This window comes from Nicotiana tomentosiformis, chromosome 3, assembly GCF_000390325.3.
Source record: "Nicotiana tomentosiformis chromosome 3, ASM39032v3, whole genome shotgun sequence".
Taxonomy (NCBI): Eukaryota; Viridiplantae; Streptophyta; class Magnoliopsida; order Solanales; family Solanaceae; genus Nicotiana; species Nicotiana tomentosiformis.
In genome coordinates, this window is record NC_090814.1 from 58,277,095 (window position 1) to 58,292,973 (window position 15,879).

Consider the following 15,879-nt stretch of genomic DNA (forward strand, 5'->3'; position numbering starts at 1 on the left):
GGAACTATGTGAAGACGACTCCGGAATGGAGTTCCGTTGATTCCATTAGTTTTGTTGGGTGATTTTGGACTTAGGAGCGTGTCCGGACTGTAAATCTGAGGTCTGTAGTTGATTTAGGCTTGAAATAGCGAAAGTCAAAATTTTGGAGATTTGGACCGGAAGTGGACTTTTTGATATCGGGGTCGGAATGCGATTTCGAGAGTTGGAATAGCTCTGTTATGTTATTTGGGACTAAGGACGTATTTCGGGATATCCCCCAGCACTGCATATTTAAATTGGGAATACGAACGTATTCCGGAAGATCCCCTTGTCTTGCATGTTTGCTTTAGGACAACGGACGTATTCTGGGAGATCCCCCTGCACTGTATATTTAAATTGGGACTACAGACGTATTTCGGGAGATCCCCCTGTCTTGCATATTTACTTTGGGACTACAGACGTATTTCGGGAGATCCCCCATGTCTTGCATATTTACTTTGGGACTACGGACGTATTCCGGGAGATCCCCCATGTCTTGCATATTTACTTTGGGACTACGGACGTATTCCGGGAGATCCCCCAGCACTGCATATTTATTTTGGAATTACGGGACGGTATTCCGGTAGATTCCCCACTGTGGTTATATCTGTGTTCGGGGCTGCAAATCTTCCATGCTCAGGTGTCATAGGGTGACTTATACTCGAAGGATATGATTTGAAAAATTTATATTTGAAAATTATTTATCTTGAAAGAACTATGTTTGAAGGCTAATTATTTGAAAAGTTTATATTTGAAAAGTATTTATCTCGAAGGAACTATATTTGAAGATATTTATTTGAAAGGGTTATACCTGAAAAGTATTTATCTTGAAAGAACTATGTTTGAAGGCTAATTATTTGAAAAGTTTATATTTGAAAGGTATTATCTTGAAAGAACTATGTTTGAAGGAAGTATATTTCAAAAATAATTTCTTATTGGAAAGGATTATAATCTAATGACCTCAATTTTTTAAAAAAAGAAACTTACGGGTGAAAGTTTACACTTGAAGTATTTTGACTAATTTATTAGGGTTGTTGGCTGAGACTTTATATGAAAACTATTGCAGCTGCTGAGTTACTACTTACGTTTACTGTATTGTAAATTTCTGGATTTGGGTTGTGTTTTCATTCATTCTTCTGTATCTTATTCTGGTGTTCCGCTGTTACTTGTTGTTTTTCCTTCCTTATTGCAGTTGCTATGTCGTTAGCCATATCTCGGGGTCCTTAGATAGATGTCATGTTCTGTCATCCCTATACTTATGCTTGTTCAGTTTATTAGACCAGTGGGTGTCTTGACTAGTCCTTGTCACTACTTCACCGAGGTTAGTCTTGATACTTTCCGGGCACTGCTATGGTGTGCTCATGCTACTCTTTTGCACTTTGTTTTTTGTTGTGCAGATCCAGGTACTTGTTCGTTAGTTATCTGTGTTGACTGTTACTGTGGAGACTCAAGGTAAACATGTTGCTGCTTTCGCAGGCTTCAGAGTCACCTTTAACTTTTCATTTTGCACTGTTTGTTCTTATTTCTAGATAGTTGTATTTAGAAGTTTTCTAGCAAACACTCTATAGAGCTTATGACTTGTACTACTGGTTTTAGGCATTTTAAGTGATTCTATTTAAACAATGTTGTTTTAGTTATTGTTAGGCTTACCTAGTCCCTAATACTAGGTGCCATCACGATACCCAGACGGAGGGAAAATTGGATCGTGACAAGTTGGTATCAAAGCTCTAGGTTCATAGGTGCTACGAGTCATAAGCGAGTTTGGGTAGAGTCTTGCGGATCGGTACGGAGACGTCTGTACTTATCGTCGAGAGGCTACAGAACTTTTAGGACAATTTCACTTCTTTCATTCCTATCGTGCCTGCTTATTGATCTCAGAGTTTGAACTTTTATCATTCCATTCTCTCATAGATGGTGAGGACACGAGCTACAGTTATAGACGACGCTGCTCCTGGAGCAAGTATCGCTAGAGGCAGAGGTAGAGGCCGACGAGGAGTAAGTGTCGCAGCTAGAGTACCTACCAGAGCAACAGTTGAGGAGCCGTCATTAGTTCCAATTGGGGAGCAGGTACCAGAGGCACCTGTTGTTACCCCCGGACTTCAGGAGACCTTAGTACAGTTCCTGAGCATGTTTGGTACATTGGATCAGGCGAGGTTGATTCCGGTTGCACCAACTACTTCACAGACCGGGGGAGGAACCCAGACTCCTACCGCCCACACCCCAGAGCAGCGAGTTCATGTTGGTCAGGCTCCAGGTACCATGATGACACAACCTGTGGTCCCAGTTCAGCCCGTGGTCAGGGTAGTAACATATGAGGAAGAGCAGCTTAGACTTGCAAGGTTCAAGAAATATGACCCTCCTACATTTAGTGGTTTGGTTTCAGAGAGTGCACAGGGTTTTCTTGAAAAGTGTCACCGCATTCTCCGTACTATGGGTATTGTGGAGACGAGCGGGGTTGCTTTTACTACGTTCCAGCTTAGGGGAGTGGCCTACCGGTGGTAGAGGGCATATGAGTTGGGTAGCCCAGCCGAGTTAGTTTCACTTACATGGGTTCAGTTTTCAGAGATGTTCCTGAGAGAGTTTGTACCTCAGTCCCTTCGAGATGCATGGCGCGCGGAGTTTGAGCAGCTGCGCCAGGGCACTATGTCAGTGTCAGAGTATGCCGTGAGATTCAGTGATTTGGCCAGGCATGCACCTGCTTAGGTCGCCACAGTTAGAGAGCGTGTCCGAAGATTCATTGAGGCACTCAAACATGACATTCGGTTCAGCATGGCTCATGAGTTAGAGTCAGATGTTTCGTTTCAGCAGGTGGTAGGGATCGCCCGCCGAGTAGAGGGCATGTGGGACTAGGAGAGAGAAGATAGGCGAGGCTACGAGAGAGAGTATAGGTGAGATTAGGAGAGAGATGACAGGGAGGTGAGGAGGCCTCGTAGACCGGAGAGATCTACTGGTCCTTATTTTGGAGGCAGGGTACGACATGGTAGAGGTTTTGTGGGTCAGCCAGTTCAGTTTGCACTTCAGGCTTCGCACAATATTTCGGGTGCTCAAGGGTCTCAGAGTACCCATACCTCACAATTCCCACAACCACGTCAGCAGATAGGTTGCTTCGAGTATGGAGATACCGGCCACAGGGTGAGAGATTGTCATAGACTTCAGACAGGTGTGTCACATCGGAGTATTCAGGCGAGTAGATGGTGCCCAAGAGGGGAAGGCCAAACCCGTTGATGTGTTTCATATAGTAGGCTCGAGGTCACTGTGCCAGATGATGTCATACATGTATGCTTTTGATTTGTTACAGAGGGGCACCATTCACATTTTGATTCGGTCCTGCTTATCGGGGCGAGTTCCCCTACTTGTTGTCCCACCTATGGGTGAGTTCATGACTTAGTATTATGTTTAGATGTTTACCCCGTTGGGAGTCTCTATGAGTGATAGCCGTGTCTATCATTTATTTCTATTAATTATTGAAAGTTGACTATAAGTGAATTCACGTTGTCCATTATGGTAGGTTTGATGTGATTCCTGAGTAAATTTGGTTATAATTTGTGATTTGATACTCTACCGGGGTGAGAATTTAGCAAGTGTTGAGATTTTATTGGCAGAATTGAGTTAGTGGAAGATTTCCATTGGTATGATATGTATTCGACTTGTGATTCAGAGTTGAGGGTGAGATCCTCGCGACTCCATGTGATTTGTTATGTTTGAGCCGGGCTGCGTGCCGCGGTGGAGGGTGATACCAGGATGAGATCCTTATGATTTGTTCATGTACTTTGATTTTTCCTTTTGAATTGATTCATAGTAGGGTATTGTTAGAAAGTTGTGCCTGTCGGTCTTGTTTGATATTTATCTTATGTGTTTCCCTTTACATGCTTAGTCCATTTCGTTATGTGCTTCTTGAGTTTTGGCTTGCGGGGTATGTGCCCGATAGTGTTAGTTGTGATTTGTTGAATTGGGTGTATAGTTATGAGGTCTTCGTGTTTCTTGCATCATTATCATCGTTGTGGAGGTTTGAAATGGGTTGCTAACGGATATGGGTCTAATTGCCAGTGCTGGTTTTGATTTCGGGCAGATATTGTGATCAGAAATGTTATCATGGGCCTATGTGTGGCATTTTGTTGTGTGGTCGTACGTTGTGGGTGTAGGCATGAGTTGTTACAGCTGGTTGAGACTGTTATCGGTTATGGATTTAGAATTGGGTCTTTTGAAGACAAATGGAAGGTGAGAATTTTGACTTTAAGGCTTATCGGTATTGGCTGCAAGGATGAATTACAGTTGGGATGGTCTCGTCAGGCTTATATGGATTGGGGTAACATGGAGTCGCCCGCGGGTGTGTGTTGGATATGTACCTTCAGTGATTTGAAGACTTCGAGGCGATTCTTAGCAAGTTCGAGGATGAACGTTTGTTTAAGAGGGAAAAGATGTAACGACCCGGCCGGTCGTTTTGAGAATTTAAGTCCCGCCGGCGGCATAAGTCCCTAAGCAGCTTCATATTATGTGTATTGACTTGCGTGCGTGGTTGAATTCAGTTACCGGATGATTCAGAGTGATTTGGGACACTTAGTCCCTAAAACGGAAGCTTAAGTCTTAGGATTTTGACCGTAGTCGGAACTATGTGAAGACGACTCCGGAATGGAGTTCCGTCGATTCCATTAGCTCTGTTGGGTAATTTTGGACTTAGGAACGTGTCCGGACAGTAAATCTGAGGTCTGTAGCTGATTTAGGCTTGAAATGGCGAAAGTCGAATTTTTGAAGATTTGGACCGGAAGTGGACTTTTTGATATCGGGGTCGGAATGCGATTCCGAGAGTTGGAACAGCTCCGTTATGTTATTTGGGACTACGGACATATTCCGGGAGATCCCCCAGCACTCCATATTTAAATTGGGACTACGGACGTATTTCGGGAGATCCCCTTGTCTTGCATATTTAAATTGGGACTACGAACGTATTCCGGGAGATCCCCCTGTCTTGCATGTTTGCTTTGGGACAACGGACGTGTTTCGGGAGATCCCCCAGCACTGCATATTTAAATTGGGACTATGGACGTATTCCGAAAGAACCCCCTCTGTCTTGCATATTTACTTTGGGACTATGGAAGTATTTCGGGAGATCCCCTAGCACTGCATATTTAAATTGGGACTACGGACGTATTTCGGGAGATCCCCCCTGTCTTGCATATTTACTTTGGGACTACGGACGTATTCCGAGAGATCCCCCAGCACTGCATATTTATTTTGGGATTACGGGACGGTATTCCGGTAGATTCCCCACTGTGGTTATATCTGTGTTCGGGGCTGCAAATCTTCCATGCTCAGGTGTCACAGGGTGACTTATACTCGAAGGATATTATTTGAAAATTTTATATTTGAAAAGTATTTATCTTGAAAGAACTATGTTTAAAGGCTAATTATTTGAAAAGTTTATATTTGAAAAGTATTTATCTCGAAGGAACTATATTTGAAGATATTTATTTGAAAGGGTTATACCTGAAAAGTATTTATCTTGAAAGAACTATGTTTGAAGGCTAATTATTTGAAAAGTTTATATTTGAAAGGTTTTATCTTGAAAGAACTATGTTTGAAGGAAGTATATTTCAAAAATAATTTCTTATTGGAAAGGATTATAATCTAATGACCTCAATTTTAAAAAAAGAAACTTACGGGTGAAAGTTTACACTTGAAGGATTTTGACTAATTTATTGGGGCTGTTGGCTGAGACCTGATGTGAAAACTATTGCAGGTGCTGAGTTACTACTTGCCTTTACTGTATTGTAAATTTCTGAATTTGGGTTGTGTTTTCGTTCATTCTTGTGTGTTATATTTTGGTGTTCCGCTGTTACTTGTTGTTTTTCCTTCCTTATTGCAGTTGCTATGTCGTTAGCCATATCTCGGGGTCCTTAGATAGATGTCATGTTCTGTCATCCCTATACTTATACTTATTTAGTTTATTAGACCAGTGAGTGTCTTGACTAGTTCTCGTCACTACTTCACTGAGGTTAGTCTTGATACTTACTCGGCACCGCTGTGGTGTGCTCATGCTACTCTTTTGCACATTTTTTGTTTACGTGCAGATCCAGGTACTTGTTCGTTAGTTATCTTTGTGGACTGTCACTGTGGAGACTCAAGGTAAACATGCTGCTGCGTTCGCAGGCTTCAGAGTCACCTTCAACTTTTCGTTTTGCACTGTTTGTTCTTATTTCTAGACAGTTGTATTTAGACGTTTTCTAACAAACACTCTGTAGAGCTTATGACTTGTACCACCGGTTTTGAGAGTTTTAAAAGATTCTATTTAAACAATGTTGTTTTAGTTATTGTTAGGCTTACCTAGTCCCTAAGACTAAGGGCCATCACGATACCCAGACAGAGGGAAAATTGGGTCGTGATAAATATGTATTATTATACATTAATATTTTAATATATATTTACATGATATTATTTTTAGGAGAAATTATACGATGTAGTTTTCCCTATTAATTATGATCTATAACTCGAATTTATTAAGCAAATCTAACAATGGAACGACAGGTTTTGTTAATATTTTAGCTTTGTCGTTATATATTAAAATACTATTAGTTCACATTGAAAAGATCATGTGAAGTCCATTAATGTGCTAAGCAGTTGGATATGTATATAATTAAAGGTTTTAAATAATTTCCTTTCCATCTGTTTCTTTGCTTCTCTTCTAGAATCATATAAATAGACATTATCATTTTTATGTTTGCAAATTAAAATTTATATTTGTTAAACTTGTTAAGATCTGCAAATTTTGAAGGGAAAACTACACCGAATAATTTTTCCTAAAAATAATATCATGTAAAATATATATTAAAATATTAATGTATAATATACAAATTTTTATATATAATTAATGTATATTTTTTATATATTTAACTAGGGAATGTAATTATTTTTAGCCGACCGTCCAAATATATAGGAGCGGGTCAGGGTCGTTAGGTATTATAAAAGATGCAGGTGGATTTATTTAATACATATAATACACGCGGCGGATTAAGAAAATGTCACATGGCGAAGTTTAAGTCAAAAAATTGATCAGGTTAGTTCTCTTAGATATAGGGGTAAGTTTGAGCCCAAAAACATACGTTATGGGGATTTGTGGACCAAAAGGTTAACGAGGTTTTTTTTTAACCAGTTTCAATACGTTAGGGGTATTGTTGGCCCTTTTATTAGATATAGGGGTAAGTTTGAGCCCAAAAACAAACGTTAGGGCCATTTGCGGACCAAAAGGTCAACGGAGGGTATTTTTGATCTATTTTCAATACAAGGGATATTGTTGGGCCTTTTTGTTAGATATAGGGGTAAGTTTGAGCCCAAAAACAAACGTTAGGGACATTTGCGGACTAAAAGGTTAACAGAGGGTATTTTTGATCCATTTTCAATACATTAGGGATATTGTTGGCCATTTTACGTATAGAAATCAAATTCCCCGACTCTTAGCAACATTCCCTAAAATTCCAGGTAAATGACAAACTTCTATGCACCCCCAAAAAAAAAAAGAAGAGGCAACAACTATTCCTCAATTTTCGTCTACATTAATTTACAAGAACACAAATCATATTGGGACTAAGCCAAAGCCCCTAATTAAGGTTCAACGAAAACTTCTAACATGCTACATTCCTCTAATATTCTATTTATATATTTCTTTTAAAAGTAGTCCATCTTCACTGATCATGCTGTATACAAAAGATATACTATATATAGTAGTAGTAGTAGTACCACGTTAGAGCTTAGATCTAATGATAATTGACATACTAAGCCACATTTGAGCATCGTAAACAATGCAAGTATAGAGTAATTAATGAAAATATGATTTTCTTAGTCCTTTGAACAATCTATACCCACATAAAGGAGTTACAATCCATTATACACTAGTACACAATCACAAGTCTTGCAGATTTTGTTTTGAACATCTAGACCCAAATATCCACTATTAACTAAACCCTACAGAATATTGAACTTAAATCTTCTCGCTCCGCAACTGGATAACTTGTATATATAGTTACCAAATTAATAAGGAACTACAATAATAACCAGATGACAGTAGCATCATAAGGTGACAATTAATCTTAATAAACTAACAAGGACCATATTTACATTGACCATATAGTACTAACTAGTTACAAATTTATGTGAGATATGCAAGTAAAACTTCAGAATATATTGATTGAGAGTCATAGCTTAGAGAAAATATTACAAAACTTGTAACTTTAACTTTATCTACTATCAAACTAAATTAGCTACTAAATATATTAGAGTACGTATATTCTCGTCGTCAATTGAAAAAGCAATTAGCATCTAATTTAGATAAATTCTATAGCATCCAGATCAATATCGTCTGCGGAATCTAATAAATTAGCAAGTTGATCGTCTTCGACTTCATACCACTCTATGTATTCGGCATTGTCTTCGGAACCCAACAGAGCAAGTAATTGGTCTCCAAGTTCGTCTCCCTCTATGTATTCAATATTGTTTTGATCATCATCCATTGCGACAAGTATATCATTCCACATTCCATAGTTGTCTTCCTGTAGAGCGGTATTGATAAATTCTTCAACGTCTCTAATAATCTCATCATTAACTACCGTTTTTCCTTTTTTCCTGATTCGTCCATTAGTTTTATCCTTTCCTTTCCCTGCTTTACTTCTTAGCGGGAATTGATTCATATTCCTTTGAATAAATAACTCAACTTTCAACCAGGTGTACCATTCAATATTTTTGGAGCATAGGAGCCAACAGATAATACTAATCAATTTTACGAAATATACACATAAAATATCTAATTTGACAAAGAAACTATTGGTTCACGTGCATCGTAAAAAGGACCTAAATCGGCCCCTGATTAGTAGGGTCTTGTTCGAAAAGGTTTTAGTTTGTAGCTAGGTTTTCGCAATGAGGGAATACTTCTTGAGATGTAAGCGAGATACGTTTATCAATCTTACTAGTCTTAGATATGCACGTTGCACGTGTACTTTATCTCCATGAGCATAAAAATTAAAGAAAATACATAAAAATTATATTAAAAACTCTGGTTGAGTTAGAAAGTAAAAAATAAAGAAAAAGTATTAAATTTCATAAAATGATGGTTGTTGATTCTATTTCGCTAACTTAATCAAGAAAATATCGTTGCCCATAAAAGTCCTCAATCACCTCAGTCAATATACTTAACTTAAAATTTATTCTAATTTCATAATTTTATTCAATTCGCAAGTTATAATGTATCCTTTTTGGTTTTAGCAAGAACACATATAACCGTTAAAAGTATACATAAAATTAGCAAATTAATTGATTTTTCCGAATATACGTACCAATGGTATGTAAGCATATATGGACTTAGCGACACCAAATACTCCTTGCAACGGCACCTTATGAGCAATACAAAAGAAAATTGTCAAAAAATTCAAAAATAAATCACGTGCTCGTACATTTTACAATTTATGATAAATTATCATCTAACTTTCACTAATGCACTATTGAAACCTCTAAAGAAGTAATCTATATGACACAACAAATATACTCCAAGAACTCATCAAGCTAATCTCGTTAGAAAGATTCATATTCACATTATATGAAATATACACCTATATGCATCAAGAGAGAGTTTTTGTAGACGGGATATATTTTTTAATATAACATTTATATATTTTATAAAATTTTGTACTCATTGAGATGAGGTATGCATGAAACGCGCGCTTAGAGATTTATCTCATGTCAACTATTACATACTCTATGCCAAATATTAATTCTTATTAGTTGCTTACGTGTTTTACAATGTTTTTCAAAACTATAAAATACAAATTAATTCTGTTAGGCCTATCATATGTTCGGTTGCAGAAAAATATATTAGTCTTGTAGTAAATATTGACAAAAAAGTGTTTTAAGCTTTTGTACATAGGAAAAAGTATTTTTCTCTCATGGCCTATTGTAAAGCTTTGCAATTAATCAAGCCTCCTTCACTTTTATATCACTAAAAGCAAAAGATAAAAATAATAGAATTATTCACCAGCGTAAATCCATGGTGGCAACTTATTACCAGACCAATATTGCCATGGCAAGAAGAAGTTAATTGGGCAAGTGTTAACATGAGAGGCAAATCTGCTATAGCTGAGGTGTATACTTTATATGACAAGAAAAGAACTGTCACGACCCTAAATTCCCTCCGTACGAGGTCATGATGGTACCTAGTATCTAAGACTAGGTAAGCCTATCAATATCATAAATATATGAAATAAATAAACTACAATTCAAATACTTTATATGACAAGAAAGGGATTTAAGGGCATTTCCATGGCAAACAAAGATCTGCAAAAATTTGACCAGATTCCTGGTGCAAGAGATTTTTTGTACAGTTGCAAGGATAGGAAGATTGAGTAGGAGACTGGAGCAATTTAACTGCTATCCATAGCTGATTTTGCTTATATTCATAGACTGATTTTCATGTAGGGGAAGTGGAATAGATGCATATGTTATTAGATAAGTTGGGGCTCGTGCGTCCAACTATCTGCTTGTGTTTTTGTCATATACATATCTCTATTTGTAATGAAGTTTTCAGTTACCAAAAAATAAAAAAATAAACATCATTACTTTGATAAGCTACATATAATATTCGTACATAAGTATGTACGAAAATAACCTAAAAACACTACCGATACAAAAATAAAGAGACAATATTTATAGATAAAGAAATCAAACCCTCTTTCGCGAGAAAATGGGACACACGACGGATCGCAAAACACTTCTCAAACTTCTTTTGGGGGAAAAATGATGGCAAAACAAGTATCACTGTGTGCTTGGAAGAAACTTTACTATCCAACAGAAGAGGGAGGACTGGGATTCAAAAGATTGAAGGATATTTGCTAAGCTTTCGCTGCCATGAGGTGGTGGAAGTTGAGAACAATGGACAACCTTTGGTCTAAGTTCATCAAAGCTAAATACTATCCTAGGACCGATATGGTAGAGAGAGTTATCGCTTCTAAGAACTCCAACATTTGGAGGAATTTTGTCACGACCCAAAACTTAGCATGTCGCGATGGCGCCTAACGTGGTACTAGGCAAGCCGACACTTTAAAATACTTCCATATTTTTAAATGAAAAATAAGAATAACACAAATTTAAATCAACAAAAACTCTCAAAAATGGATAAAAAGTCAAAATCAATATAGAAAGTCCCAACATCGGGGTGTCACTGAGTACATGAGCGCCTAAACATCACAATTCTGGGAGTACTATCAATAATAGTCTGAAACTAAATAAATAAAGCAGAAAGATAGGGAAGGAGAGACAAGGTCTGCGAAACGCCAGACACCTACCTTGAAATCGCCACACGATCAACTGTGCAAAGGAATCAACACCCACCGTGTCCGGAAACACCTGGATATGCACACGAAATGCAGGGTGTAGCGTGAGTACAACCAACTCAGGTAGTAACAAGATTAAATAAAGGACTGAAAATAGTGACGAGCTTCACAGTTATAGTTCAATTACAATGATTTCAACATAGGAAGGTAGGCGTGCTTTCAGGTTCGACAATTTAGGCCACAACAATTAATCCATATAGAGTTCAGGTGAAACAAAATATATTATCTCTCAGAAATTAAAAGACGGTGATATATGACAGCTGAAGTGCAACAGAAATGAAAGTTAAATACATCCTCTCAGAGCAACAGTCACTCAGTCCTCCTATTCACTCCAACCTCACAATCACTCATTTCTTACAGTCACTCATTTCTCGCAATCGCTCAGCACTCGGCACTCGTACTCAGTAGGTTCCTACGCTTACTGGGGGTGTATACAGACTCCGGAGGGGCTCCTTCAGTCCAAGCGCTATAACAAGCCAATCATGGCATAAATCAATAAAACATGTTGCGGCGTGCAACCCGATTCAATAAATATCCTCACAATCAAGCCCTCGGCCTCACTCGGTCATCAACATCTTCAGTCTCTCGGGCTCTCAGAAATCATGATAATCAGCCCAAACAATAATGATATAATGCATCAATAACGAATAATAAAGATTGAGATATAATATGCAAGTACAGCTATGACTGAGTGCAAAATAACATTTTAGTAGATAATTCAATATGTACACGACCTCTGTGGGTCCCTACAGTGCCAACACATAGTCTAAACATGATTTCTAACATGATTTGTAGTTCAATTTCTCTAATACATGGATAATGTACGGATAACAACAGATTATTCAACTACACAGTTCCATGGAATTGACCAAGTCACAATTCCTACGGTGTACGCCCACAAGCCCGTCACCTAGCATGTGCGTCACCTCAAAACAAAACACATGACACATAATACAGGGTTTCACACCCTCAGAACCAAATTTAGAACTGTTACTTACTATAATCCGAGCAAATCTCTACTCCAACACACCCTTACCTCGCGAAACGACTTTCGAATGCCTCGAATCTAGCCATAAATAATTCCATATAATCAACACAGGCTAAAGAAATCTGGGCAATGGAAAATTGTGCTTCGCGATCGCGTAGAGCAAATGACTGTGCAGAGGTCGGATTGAGGCGATTTTTGGGAGATTTTCAGAGAAAAGAATGGGGTAAGTATTCTTAACTCAATATTAGTTAAATTACCTGAATCCATGGTTGTTTTTATCATTTAATGGGTGAATTAAGTTTGAAAATTTAGAAAACCCTCTAGGTTTAAATTGAAGATTTGAGGGTCGAGTTGAGGTCAAATTTTGGTAAAATTAGTATGGTTAGACTCGTGGTTGAATGGGCTTTCGGATTTTGTAAATTTTGTTGGATTCCGAGACGTAGGCCCCACGAATGATTTTTGAGTTAAATTTCAGATTTTTATGGAAAAATTTGCATTTTCTTATGGAATTAATTCCAATAAATTTTATTGACTCAATCAAATTATTTGTGGCTAGATTCGAAGCGTTTGGAGGTCAATTCATGAGGTAAAGGCTTAGCAGAATAAAAATTTTATGGTTTGAAGAAAGTAACAATTTTAAATCTGGTCCTGAGGGAATAAAACCCCATATTATTATATTATGTGAATATTTTGGAGGTGATGTACATGCTAGATGACGGGTGTGTGGGCGTGCACCGTGGAAATTGGGACTTGGTCCATTCCGTGAAACTGTAAAGTTGAATAAGCTTGTCGTTAGCTATGTGCCCTTTCTGTGCTATAAATATTTGATAGTGAAGCATGCTTAGTCTTTGTGTTGGTGCTGTAAAGACTACAGAGGTCATGTACATGTTGAATTATCTCCTAAACTGTTATTTTGTACTCAGTCACAGTTTACTTGTTTATTTTATCTCAGTCTCTATTGTTCATTATTGATGCATCATTTTATTGTTATTTGGGATGAGTATCATGACTATTGAGAGCCCGAGAGACTGGAGAGATTTATGACTGAGTCAGGCCGAGGGCCTGATTGTGAGATATTATACTATAGCACGTGAGTTGTCGGCGCGGATCCTTAAATTATACTATAACACGTGAGTTGTCCGTGCGGATCCAAATATTTATATTATGGCATGTGAGTTGTCCGAGCAGATTATAGCGCTTGGGCTGTAGGAGCCCTTCCGGAGTCTGTACACCCCCATTGAGCGTGGGTACCCATTGAGTGTGAGTGCTGACGGCTATGAGCCGAGTAGTCGAGTTGTTGTGACGAGCTGAGTAATTGTTGCCCTGAGAGGCTGTACATTCTTTTCATTTATTGTTGCACTTAGTTGCTATTTGTCATTGTTGTGAAATTCTCTGAAAGATTTTATATCCGGATTACATGAACTTGAGCTGTATAAAATTGATTTGACTTAAACTGCTGGAATTGATAGCAGGTCTACTCTCTGCTGGAATTACTGAAAATGAACTGTAACTATGTAGCTCGTCACTATCTTTAGTTCCTTATTTATTATTGTTACTTGCTGAGTTGGTTGTACTCATACTACACCCTGCACTTCGTGTGCAGATCCAGGTATTCCCGGACATAGCGAGTGTTGATTCTTTCGCACAATTGATTTTCCGAAGATTATGAGGTAGCTGCCGTGTTTCGCAGACCTTGCCTCTCCTTCCCTATCTCCTTATTTACTGTATTTGGTCTCAGACTGTTATGGACCGTATTTTTCAAACTTATATTCATACTAGATGCTCATGTACTCAGTGACACTAGGCTTTGGAAGTTTTTGTATCGGTATTTGTGAGATTTGTGGATTGTGTTTAAATATTATATTTTCAAACTTAAAAGAAATTGTGATTTATTGAGATTGTCGGCTTGCCTAATATCGAGATAGGCTCCATCATGACAGATTAGAATTTTGGGTCCTCACAGTCAGTGTAATGACCCGGCCGGTCGTTTTGAGAATTTGAGCCCCGATCCCCTAATATCTACTTTCCCCATATTTGTTTCTGCTTTTGGGATTTGCCAGAGTGTTTGGTTATGGAATTCGGGGAGTTTTGGGACACTTAGTCCCTAGTTGTGAGTTTAAGCCTTAGAGTTTGGATCGTAGTCGGAACTATATGAAGACGGATCCGGAATGGAATTCCGTCGACTCCGTTAGCTCCGTTGAGTGATTTTGGGGTTAGGAGCGCGTCCGGAATGTGTTTTGGAGGTCTGTAGTAGATTTAGGCGTGAATTGGTGAAAGTTAGTATTTCGGCGATTTCGGCCGATAGTGGAAATTTTGATATCGAGCTCGGAATGGAATTCCGAAAGTGATTGTTGGTTCGTAATGTCATTTGTGTCCTGTGTGTAAAATTTGAGGTCATTCGGACTAGATTTGATGTGGTTCGGCGTCATTTGTAGAATTTGAATTTTTTTTAAATTCTTAGGCTTGAATCCGTGCATAATTCATGATTTTGGTATTGTTCGACGTGGTTTTAAGGCTCAACTAAGTTCGTATGGTGTTTTAGGAGTGGTTGGTATGTTTGGTTAAGGTCCCGGGGGCCTCGAGTGTGTTTCGGATGCTTAACGGGAAGAAATTTGGACTTAGAAAAATCTGGTGCATTGCTGGTTCTAGTGTTTCGCACCTGCGGAGGGGAGTCAGCAAGTGCGGACTCGCAGATGCCCTTGAGAGTTCGCAGATGCGGAAATGGACAGGGCATGCTGGGCTCGTAGGTGCGGCTGGTCGTCCGCAGAAGCGGAGCCGCAGATGCGGCCCAGGGGTCGCAGATGCGGACCCAGCCCAATAAGTGACTTCCGTACCTGCGTTGATTTTTCCGCAGGTGCAAGACCGCAGATGCGGCCCTATGGGCGTAGATGCGAAAATCGCTGGACAGAAAAGGGGATTTCGAGTGTTTGAAATTTCATAACACAAAATTCGATTTGGAGCTCGCTGGGAGACGATTTCTCGAGGAATTTTAAAGGAGAAATATTGGGTAACGAATTCTAACTCTATTTTGATCATAATACAATAATCTATTGTTGTTTCCCTCGTCTAATTAAGGAAATTAAGGGTAGGAGTTTGGAAATGGGGAAAAAGGTTCCCCAATTAAAAATCTAAGATTTGAATGGGAATTTGACGTCGGATTTAGATGATTTTTGTTCGAGTGAACTCGTGAGTGAATGGGTGTTTATAAATTTTAATTTTTACCCGATTTCGAGACGTGGGTCCGGGGTGACTTTTGGCCATTTTCCCTAATTTCACGCTTTAGCTTTGAATTAATTAGCTAAATTAGTTACTTGTAGTTATATTTACATTATGCAATTTATTTGAATAGATTCGGGCCATTTGGAGTCGGATACTCGTGGCAAGAACGTGTTATCGAGGTGATTTGAGCGGTTCGAGGTAAGTGACTTGCCTAACCTTGTGTTGGGGACTTTCCCCTTAGGATATTTCGATATTACTTGGTGTGTGAGCGCCGTGTACGTGTGG

At 38.6% G+C, this 15,879-nt stretch overlaps 1 protein-coding gene across 1 annotated transcript; it reads right to left on the reverse strand.

The window, feature by feature from the left end:
• Positions 1 to 8,333: 8,333 nt before the first annotated feature.
• On the reverse strand, positions 8,334 to 8,696 carry LOC138907865 (uncharacterized). The gene has a single exon (XM_070198485.1). The coding sequence runs from the start codon at positions 8,694 to 8,696 to the stop codon at positions 8,334 to 8,336; it is 363 nt and encodes a 120-aa protein (XP_070054586.1).
• Between the last annotated feature and the right edge of the window lie 7,183 nt (positions 8,697 to 15,879).